General features: G+C 38.8%; 3 protein-coding genes across 4 annotated transcripts in view; 2 read left to right on the top strand and 1 right to left on the bottom strand.

Moving 5' to 3' along the window:
- The first annotated feature begins 612 nt into the window (after nucleotides 1-612).
- Nucleotides 613-12,489, top strand: coasy (CoA synthase). 2 transcript variants are annotated; one of them, XM_079806260.1, is made up of 10 exons: nucleotides 613-778; nucleotides 1,339-2,059; nucleotides 5,874-6,088; nucleotides 6,460-6,591; nucleotides 8,188-8,377; nucleotides 8,767-8,831; nucleotides 8,920-9,004; nucleotides 9,118-9,215; nucleotides 10,768-10,914; nucleotides 11,727-12,489. In XM_079806260.1, exons 2-10 carry the CDS (start codon nucleotides 1,375-1,377, stop codon nucleotides 11,796-11,798), a joined length of 1,689 nt encoding a protein of 562 aa, XP_079662386.1. In that variant the 5' UTR covers nucleotides 613-778; nucleotides 1,339-1,374; the 3' UTR covers nucleotides 11,799-12,489. The 2 variants fall into 2 exon arrangements, with proteins under 2 accessions (XP_079662386.1, XP_079662385.1); XM_079806259.1 differs by lacking the exon at nucleotides 613-778 and adding an exon at nucleotides 1,188-1,241.
- Nucleotides 12,307-18,863, bottom strand: part of LOC307119749 (myosin light chain kinase, smooth muscle-like) — a 27,653-nt gene continuing 21,096 nt past the window's right edge. Inside the window, exons 9-14 of the mRNA XM_079806255.1 lie at nucleotides 16,033-16,156; nucleotides 15,785-15,937; nucleotides 15,525-15,657; nucleotides 15,336-15,420; nucleotides 15,035-15,175; nucleotides 12,307-12,855 (exon numbers count right to left, since the gene is read on the bottom strand). Of these exons, the coding sequence (XP_079662381.1) occupies nucleotides 12,647-12,855; nucleotides 15,035-15,175; nucleotides 15,336-15,420; nucleotides 15,525-15,657; nucleotides 15,785-15,937; nucleotides 16,033-16,156 (845 nt within the window). The 3' untranslated portion in view covers nucleotides 12,307-12,646. The remainder of the gene's footprint in view (nucleotides 12,856-15,034; nucleotides 15,176-15,335; nucleotides 15,421-15,524; nucleotides 15,658-15,784; nucleotides 15,938-16,032; nucleotides 16,157-18,863) is intronic.
- The window catches only part of LOC307119757 (uncharacterized protein), a 9,130-nt gene continuing 8,117 nt past the window's right edge, over nucleotides 17,851-18,863 (top strand). Inside the window, exon 1 of the mRNA XM_079806269.1 lies at nucleotides 17,851-18,353. Coding sequence (XP_079662395.1) covers nucleotides 18,151-18,353 — 203 coding nt within the window. The 5' untranslated portion in view covers nucleotides 17,851-18,150. The remainder of the gene's footprint in view (nucleotides 18,354-18,863) is intronic.

Here is an 18,863-nt window from a genome sequence, read left to right as displayed (position 1 = left end):
ATAGTATTACTCTTATGATGTTCTCTCATTTTTGTAGGACAACGGAGTTTGAAGCTGTGGCACAAATAACTCAATACCACAGCTTAATGTCACAAATAACTTTGTCCCGTTTCACATTCAAGGCTTACGCTAGTCCAAGACTAAAATGCCCGTTTGAGCTGTTTTAACGGAAAGCAACTTGCATTGACATCTCTTAAAATATGTCAGTACTCAGTGGCATTGTTTTGTCTCAAGATGCACACCAGTAATGTTTTTTCTAAGGCACGTTTATAAAAGCAACTTAAATGTCCTAATTGAATTGAACTAAGGTCTAATCCTGGCATAATATACGCCTGTCTGTGTTTCTTCTAGCCCTGTTGAGGTGAAGTTGGGTGCAAATATTTCTGAATAATTATCCTCGCTTGAAGTTGATCTGAAAACTGGGATTACTTCAGGAATAACATTTTATGCTGATAAAAGAATATATAATTTGAAAATGACAAGATGAGAAATGTTCGTATTTGGCGCCCGAGTTCGTAAGCATTGGGAGAACCGAGGGCCTTTAAAAACTACATTTCCCATGATTCATTAGGGCAGGAACTCTCGCTGACAGCCAATCAGCAGTCAGTATTCCAGCACATGGCCGTCTAGGTCAACTGGACATGAGTTCGCTCTCCTGAGCAAAACATTAGTGTTTTATATGGTCATTATGACGAAGGCTGATATTAGACAGGTGTCTTCTGCAATATTATTGCGCTTTTAGCATTCTCAACACCCTATTTGGCAGAATATACTAAAGGTAGGTTTTGCTGAAGTGGTCTTTTGTTACTGTGTGTTTTTCCGGATCAGCTGTGTTGTTTTTGCATTAATCCGGAATATATTCAACGATATATAAGAGCTCAGCTATTTTTTTTTAATGTATTTTGCTACTTTAAATTAATAAAATGATTCAGTGAATTAGTTAATGACGGTATCTGCATATGTATGAAATGTCTCTAGTTTATTATGTTCTTGTTTTAATTTGACATATTAGTAATTTTGTATTGAATTTTATCAAACGTTCCAAGACTAAGAGCAATATTTCACATTTTTTAATCACGTTTTATTGATTTAATTTAATCAAAATTGCATGATCGAGAGCTATAGAATCTATTTTATTTTTTAATTTATGTCCAATGTACAATAATACATAGACAATGAACAGTTGTAGGCAAAAACAAAAGATGATGACATACATAGACAAAACCATAACTACATGCAAAGTGAGTATGTATACATTTCCATTAGTATCTCTTGTACTGCATAAAGTTGCCCATGATCACTGTGTGAAATGTGTTATATCTGTATTATATCTTTCAGCATCTCAGACCTGAAAGTCACCATCAGCTGTCAATCATGTCCATGTTCAGCACCGGTATCCTGGTCCTTACGTCTCCATTACACGTTCTTCCTCTCCGCATAGCGCCTGTACTCAAGTCTGCCGCCCAGGTGGTTGAGCGCACGCTTTACGTCCATCTCCACCCTGGCCTGAACCTGGGTACAGGTGGGCAGGTGCGGCCCGTCTACATCCCACCCATGGTGGATCTTTGCGCTCTCATCTCCCGCCTTTACAGCAACGCAGCTGACATTTGTGCTCACCTTGACGTCAGGGTGCTGCTCACTAATGTCCATGGCCAACCAGCAGCGTCGAGCGGAACCAGCGGCCCGTTTCCCACCCCACAGACGCTGTCCCACTCGCCAGAAGTAGTGCTGACAGACTTCCCCGTCCAGGATTCAGGCCAGTCCTCGCTGGTCACCCAGTGCTTGCAGAAGTACGCAGGTCACTGCTACGTCTGCACCCCGAGTCTCTCATCTGTGCTTCTGTACCCGCGACTAAAAGAGGTTGGTGGCGAGGAAGATGATGATGATGATAGAGGAGAAAAAGGTGCACAATTAAAACTCTTAGAGACGTTCAGTGATGTGGTTGTTGGCGGCACGTTTGACCGTCTACACGGCGCACACAAGACCCTGCTGAATATTTCCTGTCTGCTGGCCAATAGACGTTTTGTCATTGGTGTGTGTGACCAGGAACTACTAAAAAGTAAGTGGAAACCCTTTGGACATCTTTACAAGTTTGTTGGATGAATGACTACACTTTTAAAAATAAAGGTTCTTTATTGGCATTGATGAAAATGTTCTTTAGATTATTAAAATGTTGTTCGCACTACGAAAAAAATTGTTGTTTTAAGAACTGTTCACTGAAAGTTTCCTTGGGGAACCAAATATGGTTGCTGTGAAAAAACATTTTTGGAACCTTTACGTTTAAAGTCCCCATGAAATCAAAATAGTTTTTTGGCTTTTAGTATGACTATGTTAGCCTTACTGTTATCTATAAGCTAGTCTGCTCCAAAACAATGACAAAATTCAGAAATATGGATCAATGATTTTGATGACATCACTCTGCACTTCAGCTTCTCATCAGATTTTCTGTCCAATCAAATGCTCTCTAGAATCTGAAGCCCCGCCCCCTACACTACAATAGATGGTGAAGCTGCGGCTAAAATCGGTGACTTGTTCACACATTTACTATTTTCTACATGGTCAATAGCACGTATACCCCTTTTCCACCGAGGCAGTGCTGGTGCTGGTTCGGAGCCAGAGCCTAGTTTCAAATCAGTTCTTTGTCTTTCCACACCCAAAGCACACCAGCTCCGAACCAGGAAAAGGGGTTCTTAAGTAGCACCAAAACATTGCTGGTCTAGAAGTAAGAACCGCTTGCGTCAGGGGCTGGGGTTACCGTGACCAACAAGACCAACACAAACTTGTGAGCACCATTTTTGAAATAGCAGCTAATGGAGCTAACAGTTGCTGCTCGATTGTAATCTCCGTCTATATAAATTACGGCGAGCTGCACGAATGCTTTGGATTCGCTGTGGTTTGATGCCGATGCAGGATCGTGAAGCCATTTATATAAATAGTAACACAACGTTCGCCATTGTTGATGGAAGGCTTGTTCGAGATGCATCTGCGCTGTGCAGACCGATCGCCATATGACAACAAGAGCATACGACTCCTTATGCGTTTGAATCGCTCTTGCGGTGTTTTGATATCATACGCTGATCGGTCTGCGCAGCGCCGATGCATCTCGAACAAGCCTGGTGTGTTTGTGTTTCCCGCTGCGTTGCTGAGAAAGATAGAGAGTTATATAGTGACGTAAGACCTGGCCCTGTGGTGGCTCTCTAGCCCGTGGAAAGGCAAACCGGTTCTTAGAAGGCTCGTCAGTCGAACCAACTCAGAACTGGTACTAGCACTGGCTCTGGACTAGCACCCGGTTCATTCTGGTGGAAAAGGGGTAATAGTGCACTATATAGGGCAGGGGTCTCCAAACTCGGTCCTGGAGGACCACTGTCCTGCAGAGTTTAGTTCCAGCCCCAAATAAACACACCTGAACCAGCTAATCACTGTCTTACTAGCATAGATATACATAATAAAGGCTAGATGTCTTACGGCGGAGTCTCTAACGTCATCACCGGCGGCCATCTTGTCACAGGCAGGGCTCTGTGGCGCCTGATGTAAGGCGAGCGATCTGCATGAACACGAATACTCTTATCTCACTGAAATCTTGACGCATTTACAAATGGTTTGGTTTCTTACAAATGTTATTAACGTAGCTATAATTATGAATGCTTTAACAAATTATGAATACTTTTTCATAAGTATGCAGTGTCATTACTTCATCTCTGACGTTTATAACAAACCAAACAGTTTGAAAATCGGTAGAAAATTGAGCAAGTTATGGTTATTTAAAAAGTGCAAGCACCCATGAAAGCAATGTTACGAGTGAGCGAGCTGCCTGTGACAAGATGGCCGCCAGGTGCAGACGTCGACCTCCATTGGCCAGCAGCGCGGACGAGACATCTAGCCTTTATTATGTATATCTATGCTTACTAGGCCCAAGTAAGACACTGATTAGCTGGTTCAGGTGTTTTAATTGGGGTTAGAGCTAAACTCTGCAGGACAGTGGCCCTCCAGGACCGAGTTTGGAGACCCCTGATATAGGGGATAGGGAACGATTCAGACAGTGTAAATATGCTTTCCATTGGGGTGAATGAAGTCGGGTTTCACGTTAGTGTCACGTGAACCACCGCGGCTCCAGTCCAGAGACGCGATAGCACAAGGATCATATGATCGAGTCGGCCCAGACCCGAAGACGTATCAGACCCATTTAAATTCTGCACAGAATGCTGTATTTTAAAGCGATATGGAGGAGATTAAGAGGAGAAACGGTTAGAGATTAGGAGGAAACTGCGGCTTTACCGAGCTCAACGACTCTGGCCGAGCTGTGATGTACACTAAACGCTATTGGCTATTTTTAAAAAGGGGAGGAGCTGTTCGATATGTCCCGCCCTGTCTTCTCTTTCAGTGGAAATTACATCAACACATTGAATAATGCTGCTCGTTTCAAGGCACTTCAGTGGGCCTTTAAGTGTGTAGCTGAATTGATCTCGTTTCATAATTGATGAACTTAACGCAGTTATTGAACTGAATCAACACTGATCTGAGTTAAAGGGATAGTTCACCCAAAAATGAAAATTAGCCAATAATTTACTCACCTTCAAGTCATCCTAGGTGTATATGACATTCTTCTTTCAGAGTTATATTACAAAAGTCCAGGCTAATCCAAGCATTATAATTGCAGTAATAGTTGCAGTAAAAAAGTGCATCTGTCCGTCAAATAACTGCTCCACGTGGCTCTGGGGTGTTAATAAAGGCCTTCTGAAGCGAATCGATGCGTTTGTGTAAGAAAAATATCCATATTTAAAACTTTATCAAGTAAACTTTCGGCTGACCACCTTCCCTGTTCAATATATGGAAAAATTGTTGAAAGTTCCTCTGCCGATCGAAAGACTAACGCGACCAGGTCCGCTCGTCATGACGTCACGTACGCATCTTGAGTTTCACTTTCAACATTCAACACTTTTCCACAGAAGGCGGTCGGCTGAAAGTTAACTTTATAAAGTTTTAAATATGGATATTTTTCTTACACAAACGCGTCGATTCGCATCAGAAGGCCTTTATTAACCCCCCGGAGCCGCGTGGAGCAGTTATTTGATGGGCAGATACATTTTTTATGGACTTCAAAAACAGAGCAACTATTACTGCTATTATAATGCTTGGATTAGCCTGGACTTTTGTAATATAACTCTGATTGTATTCGTCTGAAAGAAGAATGCCATATACACCTAGGATGACTTGAGGGTGAGTAAATTATGGGCTAATTTTCATTTTTGGGTGAACTATCCCTTTAAGCTGAATAATGACACTTGTCTTTTTAGAGCTGCTTTACAGCAGAATTTGAGTTTGTCTCATATTTGATGATTTGCATAGATTCTGTTATTTCCCTGTTTATCACTGTGAAGCTGCTTTGAAACAGTCTGTATTAGGGCCAATTCTAAAATGGCTAAACACTAACCTTTTAATTGTCTTAACCACAAATTATTGGTCAGGAAATTAGCTAAATGTAAGCAAATGCACTACTTAAAAAGCCATTGCTGTCTCAGAAATGCATCAAAAACAGATTTTTTTTTTTGGCAGAATATGGCTAAAGGCTATTCCGTGCTAAGTTACTTTATCTACAGTATTTGCATAATTCTTGCTAATTTCCTGACCAGTGATTTGTGATTAAAATGGTTAAGACCATTAAAAGATCACTAAATATTTTGCCTTTTTTGACTTGGCCCATTTGTGTGTGTTTAAATAAATGTGATTTGACTAGAGTTCGAGACGTTTTGCCACCATTGTTATCAACTGATAAACCACTTGGAACTGTGGCGAAACAGTTTGAACCACAAAAAAACGTCAAATCTCATATATTTATTCTTAAATGTGTCTTATCTTTTGACTCTAATGTGTAGATAAGGTCTTGAAGGAGTTGATAGAGCCATACGATCGGCGCGTGCAGAAGCTCCAGGACTTTCTGAACGACGTCAAACCATCGCTCAAGTATGAAATCGTTCCTCTCTCTGACCCCTTCGGCCCCTCTATAAGCGACCCTGAGCTGCAGTGCATTGTGGTCAGCGAGGAGACGAGGAAAGGGGGTGAAGCTGTCAACAGGAAGCGTGTGGAAAATGTGAGAACGTTGGTTGTTTTCTAGTGCCTATAAAAAATCTTTAGTCGTTACACCAGAAACGCATACATTTGTTACACATAAAAATATATGAATGTCATTATGTTGGATAATAAATAGATAACAAATATACACTGTGGTTCAAAAGTTTGGGAATTTGAGAATTTTTGTTTATACATAATGCTTATAAATGAAAGTCTTATGCGCGCTCAAATGTTTAATCCTCAGTAAGTCATAAACTAGACGTCTGTGACCTTTGAACTTAATTAGCCACATGAAATCAGTGCGGTTGTTGACCGCAGTGCATTTAGACTTTGCTGTTTTTGGTCATTTATTTGTTTCGAGTGTGAGATTAAGTGATGGTTTCTGCGCAGGGATTGGCTGAACTGGTTCTGTCCGAGATCCAGCTGTTGAAAGACGCCCATCATGCTGACATCGAGGAGGAGAAGATCAGTTCTTCTAGTCTGAGAACACGATTGCTGGGAACGCTGCTCAAACCTCCATCTGTATGAACATCCCACTCACTCGTTAATACATAATTATTGAATTCATATTCAATAGTACTAAAATTCCACAATCACATAATTCACTTTATCTGTATTATCATTCATTAGTCAATAACTGTCCTATGCATCCTTTGAAACTGGGATATTTTACCAATAGCATGTGGTTCTTGTGCATGAGGTGAATAGTGTGTTATTGGTTACACAGGAGACCTATCAGGTGGTTTTGTGTCCTGAGATGTTTTTCAGTGCAGGATTATGGACAAAAAGCTTGTTAAGCAAAAGAGTGACAGACCCTATTCTGTCTCCTCAGTATCACTGGGTCTCCAGACATTAATTTAAAGAGTCATGGGAGTGTGACTGCTTGTGTGATTTAATGAAGGATTTCAGGCATGTGCATGTTGATCATGTGATGGCTGATTTGGCTCAGCTGCTGCTGCTTTTTCTTTTGCCTTCTCTTTTGAGATTATATATTTATTCATATACTCTAAAGTTCAAAGGTTTGGGGTTGGAGAGATTTTAAAATATTATTCTCTTATGCTCACTGCATTTATTAGATCAAAAACACAGTAAAACAGTAATATTATTAAAATTTTAGAATAACTTTTTTGTATTTGAATATATTGTAAAATGTAATTTATTCCTGTGATCAAACCTGAATTTTCAACATCATTACTCCAGTCTTCAGTGTCACATGATCCTTCAGAAATTCTAAAATCATTTTAGCAACGTGATAATTAATGCTAAAACATGTTAAATCATGTTAGCAACATGCTAATTAATGCTAACATGTTTTAAAACATGTTAGCTACTGGTAAATCATGTTAACAATGTGTTAAAACATGGTGGCAACATGCTAGTTCATGCTAGCAGCACGTTAATACATGTTAACATAATGGTAATTTATGCTAGCAGCGTGTCAAAACATGTTAACATTGTGTTAATTCATGCTAACATTTCAAAACATGTTAGCAGAATACTAATGTATGCTAAGAACATGTTAAACATGTTAGCATTCTGCTGATTCATGTTAAAACATGCTAGCAAATGCTAGAAACTGTTCCCTTGCTGTCCTAAACTTCAATTTCAACAATTCAATTCAAACTTTAAGCTTGTCAGGGTTTTTCAAGGCCTTTTCAAGCCAACTTCAAAGTTTGTTTACAACTTTACTCGTCTAGTTTGAAATAGAAATAGTTTGTATTATAGATGTCTTTACTGTCACTTTTGATCCATTTAATGCTGAATAAAAGTATTAATTTCTTTAAGAAATTCCTGACCCCAAACTTCTCGACGATAGTGTACATTTATATATATTTTTTTTTGTTATATGAATGAGCAAATATTCATGTAACCTTTTTTAAGATTAAATATTTGAAAATAATTTTAATCTTTTTTTATTTTTTGTCATGTGACCAAAATTTTACATAAACCATAAAATAAAATAGTCATTTGATCATATATGTGATGATATATTTTGGCATTCAACTTGGTGTTAACATTTTAACTCTTGGGCTCGTTTTAAAGAAGATTGAAGTAATTGTTTATTACTTTGATTTCGTCCATAGATCATGGTTTGATTTCCTGTTGTTCTGTTTCCAGCCGCAGCCGGATCTGCCTCTGGATCCGTATGTGATTGGTCTGACGGGCGGCAGCGGGTCGGGCAAGAGCTCAATAGCACACAGACTGGAGGGTCTTGGCGCCGTGCAGATCGACTGCGATCAGCTCGGTCATGAGGCTTACCTGCCGGGAACATCCGCCTACCAGAAGGTCGTCCAGGAGTTCGGCCCAGGTATGGAGAGGAGACGGTGAAATGACCTATAATAAACGAATTCCCTTCACTCATAAATTACTGAAAGTTCATTGTACTCATAGAAAAAAGGTAATGTGAACTCAACTGATTGCGCTGAATGAGTTCAAGTTCCCAGCATGCTTTGCGTCAGACTGTATAAGGAAAATAACATTATATGAGTAAGTCATAGCAACATATACATGAGTTTGGTGAGTATTTTTTTTTTTGCATAGTACAAAATCAAAATTTTGAAGTTCTACTCATTTAACTTGAAAAATTGACTTATGCCAACATATTTGGGTTTACAGTGTAATGACTCTGAGGGGCAGATTTTTCCCACAGAAAAAGTGAAAAACGTAATTGAATCAATATTTTTTCTTTGCCATCAGATATTCTTAATGAGGATAAGACCATTAACAGACGAGTACTAGGTGGAAAAGTCTTTGGTAACCAGGTAATTTAACTCTGCTGATGAATATAATTGAATTCAGAACACACAGTTTTCGTCCTGTTCTTACTGTGTTTGTGTATGTGTTTTCCAGGAGCGTCTGAAAGCTCTGACAGATATCGTGTGGCCTGAGATTGCTCTGCTGGTGAAGAAAAGAATAGAACAAGCTAAACAACAGGGTGGAGCATTTTATCTCTCATACACGTCGTTCTCATTCAGTTGCTGAGAAGAGTTATATTTTAAAACATCCTTTTCTGGGTATGTGTGATTCATTCTCTCTTCCTGGTTTCAGGGAAGCGTGTTTGCGTGGTGGATGCGGCCGTGATGCTCGAGGCGGGATGGACATATTTGGTGCATGAGGTTTGGGTGGCCACCATCCCAGAGGAAGAGGTACTTTAATATACCCACACAGGTTTTTTGGGGGTATTTTTGGTCACACTTTAGATTAGGGTCCAATTCTCACTATTAACTACGACTTTTGCCTCAAACTTCTAATTACTGCTTATTAATAGTTAAGTTTAGGTATTGGGTAGGATTAAGGGATGTAGAATATGATCATGCAGAATAAGGCATTGATATGTGCTTTATAAGTACTAATAAACAGACAATATCCTAGTAATATGCATGATAATAAGCAACTAGTTAATAGTGAGAATTGGACCCTAAACTAAAGTGTTACCTTTATTTCTGGGATTCAAAATCAAATTTAAACCTGAAAAATTAAAAACAAAGAAGCATGAAAACAACCTGAAATACTTTATATAAAATATTTTCGATATTATATAAAGATTTTTAAAAATGTTTTTGAAAGAAGTCTCTTCTGCTCACCAAGGCTGCATTTATTTGATCACAAATACAGTAAATTCAAGTAATATTATGAAATATTACAGTTTAAAGTAGCTGTTTTCTATTTGAATATATTTTAAAATGTAATGTATTCCTGTGATCAAAGCTGAATTTTCCACATCATTACTCCAGTCATCAGTGTCACATGATCCTTCAGAAATCATTCTGATATGATGATTTGCTGGTTAAGGAACATTTATTATGAATGTTGAAAACAGTTGTGGTGATATATATTTTATAGGATTTTTTAATGGACATAAAGTTAATAAGAAAAGCATTTATTTGAAATGTAAATCTTTTGTAACTTTAAAAATGCCAATTTAATGCATTTTTGCTGAATAAAAGTATCTATTTTATTATTAAAAAAATCTTGCTGACCCCACTGATCATGTGACTCTTTGTACAGATTATCCTGATAATTTGTAGAAAAACAAAGTGTCAATAAATTAGTTTTCACTAAAGATCACAAACTTTTGCATCTCATTGTATGTGTATATACACACATTTATCATGCCCTTCACTCGTTAACTTCCCTCCGTCTCGTTCACTCGGATGTGCGTCATTGCTTGCGTTGCATGAGTGCCCACTACTGGAGGAACATTTGCTATGGACTGAACTGGAACATCCTAAGCCCTTGATCACTTCGAATCCACTATGGAGTTGATTTATTTTTTTCCTTTACGTAATTGTTTAATGCAGCATTCTATATGTGTATAGGTAAACGTTTTTAAAAATAATATCAGGAGTTGTTTGTGGTGGGGTAAATTAAACGCGATATGCGGTGACAATCGTGTTGCATTGTGGTATATGAAGCTGCCTGAAGTGTACATATGAAGTAGACTCGCTCCCTCGGTCAAAATCGAGGGAGCAAGGGTCTGTCCATATAAACTTCCCTTGTCCACTTCACGAAGTGGAGCGCACTTCAAAATGGCGGCGAGAATTCCCCCGAGGGGAAGTTTGCAAGTGCGTGTCTAAAACTGGAGTGGAATGCAGCACAAGACCAAATACATTGTCATATCCATTGACATGCTAACACTATTCAGAGCGTTGTCATGATTGAAATAACAATGGGATGTGTTAACTCTGTCTGTCTCAGGCAGTGAAGCGGATAGTCCAGCGTGACGGTGTGAAGGAGGAAGACGCCTTGAGGAGACTGAAGAGTCAGTGGCCGAATGCAAAGCTGATAGAAAATGCTAACGTAGTGCTGTGCACACTGTGGGAACCTGACGTTACTCAGAGACAGGTACGCCAAACACAACGGATGTGCTTAATTAAAGGGTTAGTTCACCCCAAAAAATGAAAATGTCATTTATTACTCACACTCATGCCGTTCCACACCCGCAAGACCTCCGTTCATCTTCCGAACACAAATGAAGATATTTGTGTTGAAATCCGAAGGCTCAGTGAGGCCTGCATAGGCAGCTATGACATTTACACTCTCAAGATCCATTAATGTACTAAAAATATATTTAAATCATTTGTACCATGAGTACAGTGGTTCAATATTATTATAAAGCGACGAGTATATTTTTTGTGCGCCAAAAATAAATAAATAACGACTTGTATAGTGATAACCGATTTCAAAACACTGCTGCATGAAGCTTTGGAACATATCGAATCAGCCGTTCGGAGCGCCAAAGTCACGTGATTTCAGCCGTTTGACACACGATCCGAACCACTGAATCGACTCGCTGATTCGATATGCTCCGGAGCTTCATGAAGCAGTGTTTTGAAATCGGTTATCAGAAGTCTTTTAGTTTTTGGCGCACAAAAAAAAAAACTCGTCGCTTTATAATATTAATATTGAACCACTGTACTCACATAAACTGATTTAAATATGTTTTTAGTACATTAATGGATCTTGAGTGTGAATTTCATTGCTGCCTATGCATGCCTCACTGAGCCATCGGATTTCAACAAAAATATCTTAATTTGTGTCTTACGGGTGTGGAACGGCATGATGGTGAGTAATAAATGACATTCATTTTTGGGTGAACTAACCCTTTAACCTCAAAACACGCAACTAATATCAATAATGCATGCATGTCTCCCCAGGTATTGAAAGCCTGGAATCTTTTACAGCATCGGATTCAGAAGAGGCAAGAAACAACCAGATCGTCACTCTGAGTGCTTGTGTGAGAGAAAGCCTAACCAGATCTCAACACTTTCAGAATTTAGTAAAACATTTTAGTAATGTTTTTTTTTTTAGTTGATCATTTCAGAAGCTTAAACCTGTTTTTTAATCATTTATCTTTTGTTGCGTCAAAAGCCGCCATCTCTCATAAGCAAATGAGCCAGTATCAGTTATAGCTCTTCTCATGCTGTGAAATAGTTGACAGAAAATACCATGAGCTCTTTTTATATAGCTGCAATATACCGTTTACCATTTATTCTTGTGCCTATTGTCAGAAATAGTCGGTTTATATTTGGTTTCACTTTTTGCTATTTTCAGTGAAAAAGGCTTTGATATGATTGTGGTGTTGGTTATACATTCTGAGAAGATGATTATTAATCTATATTGTGCCTCCTGAAGACCAAAGTTAAAACTGAATGTTAGATGAACTCGGACTGGTCAGTGGTTTTTGATGTAACTGAACAATTCTTGAAAGAAATATGGCATTAAAAATAACAATTATCTTAATTTCATAAAACTTTAATAAATGTATTCTTCATATATACATGCATGTACAACAAATGTAACTTTTTAAAATGTCTTTCTATTAAATACCATGTCCAAGTTCTGTAGATAAACAATGCTCAAACTAGTAAATGATGGCTAAAACTTCACACCAAGGAAAAAAAAATTAACAATGAACTCAAAAGCAAATATTAAGGGTGTGAGGTAAAACTGTGACTTAAAAACCAACAATAGAACAAATCCCAAATTGTGATTTACAACAGCATCTAGTGGCCTCAGACATATGATAAAATGCTTTTAAAATGCTATTGTTCCAGCACAATATTTGCACATTCACTCAGCTGTGTCCCACGGTGAGTCTGGCTGAACACAGCGCCTGCCCTAGGCTGTTGGATGCGCAACATTTGTAGATCCCAGAATCCCCTGGTTGTACATGAGCAAGCGTGAGCGTGCAAATGCCATTCTTGTCATAATTCATCTGAACTCGCCCGGACTTCACTAGCGGCATCTCATCGAACAGCCAGATCACTTCAGGGTCAGGATATCCTGCAAACAGAAGTCATTTCAGTCCATTTTATTCCAATAAAAGTCTTACTGAACCCTATAATGCCTGACACACAAACTAAAACAATGTTTTTAAATGGGAGAGTTTATTGAAATTTTCGACAATCTAAAAATATCATATGCATTCGAGTATCATGGTACATCAGGCTTTTATGGCTGATAAAGGAGTATGATCTAGTATAAGATGGAACTCATACTGGCATCAATTTTATTCATATGCCCTAACGGAGTCAATATATGCAATTTGGTGCAGTTGCTCTAGTTTTAATTGCTGTGGGTAAAACGTGTAATGCAATGATTGAGAGATGAACAAATAAGCATTCCCCAAAAGCCTGATGGATCATTTGATATTCTTAAAGACCCACTGTGGAGAAAAATGTTTGTCTGTGGTGTTTTTTTTTTTAAATATCCTTAAGACAAACCAATGCCGAGTATTTTCTCCTTAAAACTGCAGTGAACCAAAGACAAAAATAGTGTATAGTTAGCAATGTAGCTGGTGAATTAGGTATATGATGTATATTATGATATCATGTTGAACTATATGCCTTTCTCCACTGGCGTTCTATGATGTTCAAAGAGTTACTAATGATACAGATTTTTCGAAGGCTGACCGAGATGGCAAACAGGAACATGGTTTGTGTAACATTAGCTTTTTGATAACGGTCAAGCAAAAGGCTAACCATATTATTTCACCGTTATGTGTCCGACGTTGTAAAGAGCGATACCTTTGTGCAGCGTTTACAGTAAAGTGGAGGCGGGGCTAATTCGTATATTCATGATCTGCCTATACTAAATGAATCAAGGCTGTAGAGTTACATTCAAGCTATTTTAAAGGCATGAAGAAAATTCTCACAGGGAAAAAAAATTATTTTTTAAATGTCATTTTGGGGATCAAAGATGAGATTTAAAGGGATTTTTCACCCAAAAATGAAAATTAGACCATGATTTAAATCGCCCTCTAGCCACCCTAGGTGTATAAATGGTAAATGGACTACATTTATATAGCGCTTTTAACAGACCTACGGCCATCCAAAGCGCTTTACATTTGCCTCACATTCACACACCGATGGTGTGTGTATGACATTCTTCTTTCAGACAAATACAAGCAGAGTTATATTAAAGTCCAGGCTAATCCAAGCATTATAAATGGCAGTGACTTGTTTTGTTTATGAAGTCAATAAAGTGCATCTATCCATCATATAACTGCTCCACACAGCTCCGGGGGGTTAATAAAGGCCTTCTGAAGCAAAGCGATGCGTTTGTGTAAGAAAAATATCAATTTTTAAAACTTTATAGACAAAAATCACTAGCTTCCGGAAGTCAGCGGTACACAAGTCGACTTACGGCAAAAGAGAAACCCTTGACGTGATGTACAGGAGCATCACAAGCTTTGACGCCTCTCGCCAAGAGTCCTCCACCATTTCACTTTTTAGACTAATTCATGACCGGTGTTTTGTTTTGCTCCATCCATCCTCTGCACTTCTATGCGTCAAGGGTTACTCCTTCGCCGTAAATCGATGCGTACGGCAATCCGCCGGAAGTTATTTTAGTCTATAAAGTTTTAAATATGGATATTTTTCTTACACAAATGCGTCGCTTCAGAAGACCTTTATTAACCCCCCGGAGCTGCGTGAAGCAGTTATATGATGGATAGATGCACTTTTGTGGACTTCTGAAAGAAGAATGTCATATACATCAAGGATGACTTGAGGGTAAATCATGGGCTAATTTTCATTTTTGGGTGAATCTTTTTTAGGGATAAAATTATTGACGACAGGGGGAATATACAATGATTTTCTACAAAAAAAAGGGGAAAAAAAAGTATAATCAAGTAAACCATAGTTGCTTCTGTCCAGTAAATGTTCATCTTGAAATATTGCTAACAATAGAAGTGTTACAATTCGCAAATGTTTCACAAGAATAAGACACGTCCCCTGTGGTACATGTTTTTAGAATGATACTTAAAGCCTTTAATATACGACTAATAGACGACAGAAGGCATGTAGTTTGCTGAAAACTAAATGTGTATCAAAATACACTAGGCTTTATAGAATTAAACTTATGAGCATCTCTTCAATATCCTCCTGCAGTATCTGGTTTAATTTTGTCCACAAATTTACTAGTAAATAAATGATTACTTGTGGCACATTGTGAACAGTACCGTGTATTGTACAGGCCAGGTTGACTGTGGCTCCACAGCTCTCGCTGAGGTCACGCAGGGCTTGGTGGAAACGTGGTTCACTCCACAGCTGTTTTTCCAGGGACGCTACAGCATGTTCGGCCTCTTTTCCCAGAGCTTGCTCTGAAATACAGTGACACGCAGGGGCATCATGAGAGGACAAACCATTCATCCTCGGGTAGTTGCAGGTCAAGTCATTTTTGTGCCACTAGCCAAACCAAAAATAAAAAAATCGCTCAAGCAATAGCATCCTAAACACTGAAGATCTTCCCATGCGTCTCACCATCTACAGGACTGGGAGAATTTGGGAAATCAGATTTGCTGCAGCGAGCCATCCTCTTCAGCGCAAGCAGGGCTTTACCAGTTTTCTGCAAGACAGAACCGATACTTAGTTTACCAAATAGGTAAAAAGTTGTATTGATGACCACCTGAAGGAAGTAATAGCCACCAGGGAGCTTCCTCATTTTCATACCTTCCACTTCTGTCGGGCCAGGAATCTTCTCATCTTGTCTTTGTTAAGGGCTTTTTTAGTTGATCTTGAGTTCGAGTCATCAAATAAGGCTATCCAGGGATGAGCTAAAGCCTTCTCACTGGACAGTCTTGTTCTAGAAGTGCAAATTGAAATGCATAAAGTGTGACTTTCATAGACCACTTCCAGTTTGAATGTTGACTGAAAATGGGCGATTAAATAAAGGTTAACAGGTTATAGTAAAACATGCATCTATCATTCACCTCTTATCCTTCATCAACAGGCCGCTTATGAAATCTTTGGCCTCGTCCGTGATACCATCAAAACTCTCAGGGTCAAACGCCCATTGTGCCGCAGTAACCAGAGCGAAGGTTTCCGCATCACTGTTTCCCTGGAACGGAGACTCGCCACTCAGTCTGGAAAAGAGTGGAAATGGAAGCATTACAGACACCAAAAATGCACATTTGTCTATAGACGTGTTCAGGGGGGGGCAGCCATTTGGGGTCCTCACAGAATGTAGCAGATGACGCCGATGCTCCACATGTCGGTGGGCAGATCTACAGGTTCATAATTGACGACCTCTGGGGCCACAAACTCTGGAGTCCCATGAAACACCATCAGACGTTTCCCGGGCTCTACAAATGCCAAAAAAAAAAAAAAGTATTTTTTTATTATAATATATAATAACTCACACATTGCCTTTTTTCACTTTTAAAGAAGTCCCATGGTTTAGTCCAGCCTATTCCTGTTTATATGTGGACATTTTAAGATGATCAGTCCTCAAGTGATCAGCAGCACAAACAAACATGCCCCGTTTTAGCAGATTGAGCCAAATTAGACAGGGTTAGGGTTGCAAACGTGCCCTGGCTACCAGAGTTGAGCTGAGCAGCGCTTTTGAAAATTGCAATCAAACAACTGTGTTTTTGTTAAATGTGGACAAGCAGAACATTTGTAGAAAAGACAGATAGCTAATATATTACTGAAGATAAAAAGGTCAGGGGAATATAATAGGGAAAACAATGGTTACGATCAGACCAGCTTAGGGATAAGTTTCTCCGAAAAATTTAAATTACCCCATGATTTACTCACCCTCAAGTAGGGATCAACCGATATGGATTTTAGTGCCGATGCCGATTTTTCTCATCAGCCTTAGCCGATGACCGATACGGGCTGCCGATTTTCTTGAGCCGATATTTGGAGCCGATACTGCTTTTGCTCCCTCAATTTACATCATAAAAATGACACAATGATCATGATTATAACAATTTAAAAAAAGGAACATTTATTGAACTAAAAAAAAAACCAATATTTAACAAATAGTAAAAACAGGTGAGGTAGAACAAGAAAAAAAAAAAAAAGAGTTCAGTGGTGAAACTAAATTCTGAAAATAAATACTGAAGCATAAATCAAATAATTACACTATTGCACAGTATCAACAAGCAAGCATCATAAAGTGCACACTGACTGTACTATACTTAAAACTATTATACTTTTAAAACTATTTACAACCAGTCATTTAATGCTTAGGTGCACTTAACTTAATCTCTTGAAAACAAATATCGGCGAACGCAGCAGCCTTGTATCAGCCGATGCCGATACATGTAAAAATCACAAATATCGGCCTGATATATCGGTCTAACACTACCCTCAAGTCATCCTAGGTGTATATGACATGACGAATACAATCGGAGTTAGCCTATATTTAAAAAAAAAATTAAAATTTACTGGCTAATCAAAAGCATAAATGGCAGTCCAAAATTTGAAGACCAAAAAAAGTGCATCCATCCATTATAAAAGTACTCCGCACGGCTCCGGGGGGTTAATAAAGGCCTTCTGAAGCGAAGCGATGCGTTTGTGTAAGAAAAATATCCATATTTAAAACTTTATAAAGTAAAATATCTAGCTTGCGCCAGACCAAAGCGCTTATGCTAAGTTTATGCTACAAAAATGTCCAAAGCCTGTTACTTTTTTCTGTACGTTTAATATGGAAGACGGTCCGTTGGAAGCTAGATGTTTTACTTTATAACATGTTGAATATGGATATTTTTCTTAAACGCATCGCTTCAGAAGGCCATTATTAACACCGTGGCGTATGTTTATGTTGTATGGACACTTTTTTGGGCTTAATTTTTTTAAAATAAATAATAAACATGGTTATGTCTTGATTGTTTTCGTCTGAAAGAAGAAAGTCATAGACACCTTGGCTAGGACGGCTTGACGGTGAGTAAATCATGGGGTAATTTTTATTTTTGGGTGAACTATCCCTTTAATATTGGGACCGCTTTTGGTTCCATGTTGACATCACATGACCAAACGCGTGTTGCTCATTGGCTGACGCAACATATCTAATGGTCAGATACGCTTTCCTTGAGGGAGACGTCAAACTCTTGTCAAAACGCCAACGACAGTTTATATCTGTGGTTCTGTTAACCTATTTCTATGATATCGCCACGGGATAGTAACAAAGACGGTTTAATTATGTAACTGTATTTGATTGTTTTACAACGCGAGCGTCATCTTGAAGTGCCGTGTTTTAAAACGCTACAAACATAGTTGACAATCTCCACCTCACCAACATCTCTCTGCCAAAGTCTTTTTAGCATTAAATGCTGTGCGTAGCATTACAATTATGGACCACGGTTATGCATTAGCCGCAGGGACATTACAAACTCTGCCGCGGAAGCGAAAGATTTCAGACGAAAAGAGAGAAAAAGATCGACTGAGGCAGAAAAACAGAGTAAACATCGGCGCGGCCTATTCCAGGTGGAAAGCGCTGAAGGTGGAGAAAGGCTTGAAGAATGACGCGGAGGTTGCTTGTTATCTGCTGGACAGGTAAAGAATTGCATACTGTAGACGTTTAAAGTAGCGAGATTCGCGTAAATAAATAAATGTGTGGGATAGAAAGTGTAAGATAGCAGTCTTGTAGGCTTCTTCGTTCTGACAGCTGTCATATCAGTCATTTAAACGTGAATTATGTGTCCATTCAGCAATTTGAAGTTTTACACATTTAGAAATTCATTTACGCGAAGATAAAGACGTTCACTGCACTCAAGTTATAATTGAAAAGTTTATTTACACAATGTGGGTCAGCCACTTCAAAATGGCCCTGCTATATATGACACACTTGAAGTGCACTTGCGGACTAACAATATAAGAGAATAAAGTAACAACGCTCATTGGTTGTCGCCTCGGTAGATACGCTACGCTGTTTATTTATGCGACAGTTCGTTCTGGTTCTCGATTCTGATTGGCTGAAGTTTTATTGTTTGGTGATGCGCGAAGAGTGAACGATTCAATTTTGCTGCGTCCCAATTTGCCTACTTATACTACGAGCTAAAAGGA

Source organism: Gobio gobio, assembly GCF_949357685.1.
Source record: "Gobio gobio genome assembly, chromosome: 23".
In the NCBI taxonomy this organism is placed as follows: Eukaryota; Metazoa; Chordata; class Actinopteri; order Cypriniformes; family Gobionidae; genus Gobio; species Gobio gobio.
This window is presented reverse-complemented; position numbering and strand designations above follow the sequence as displayed.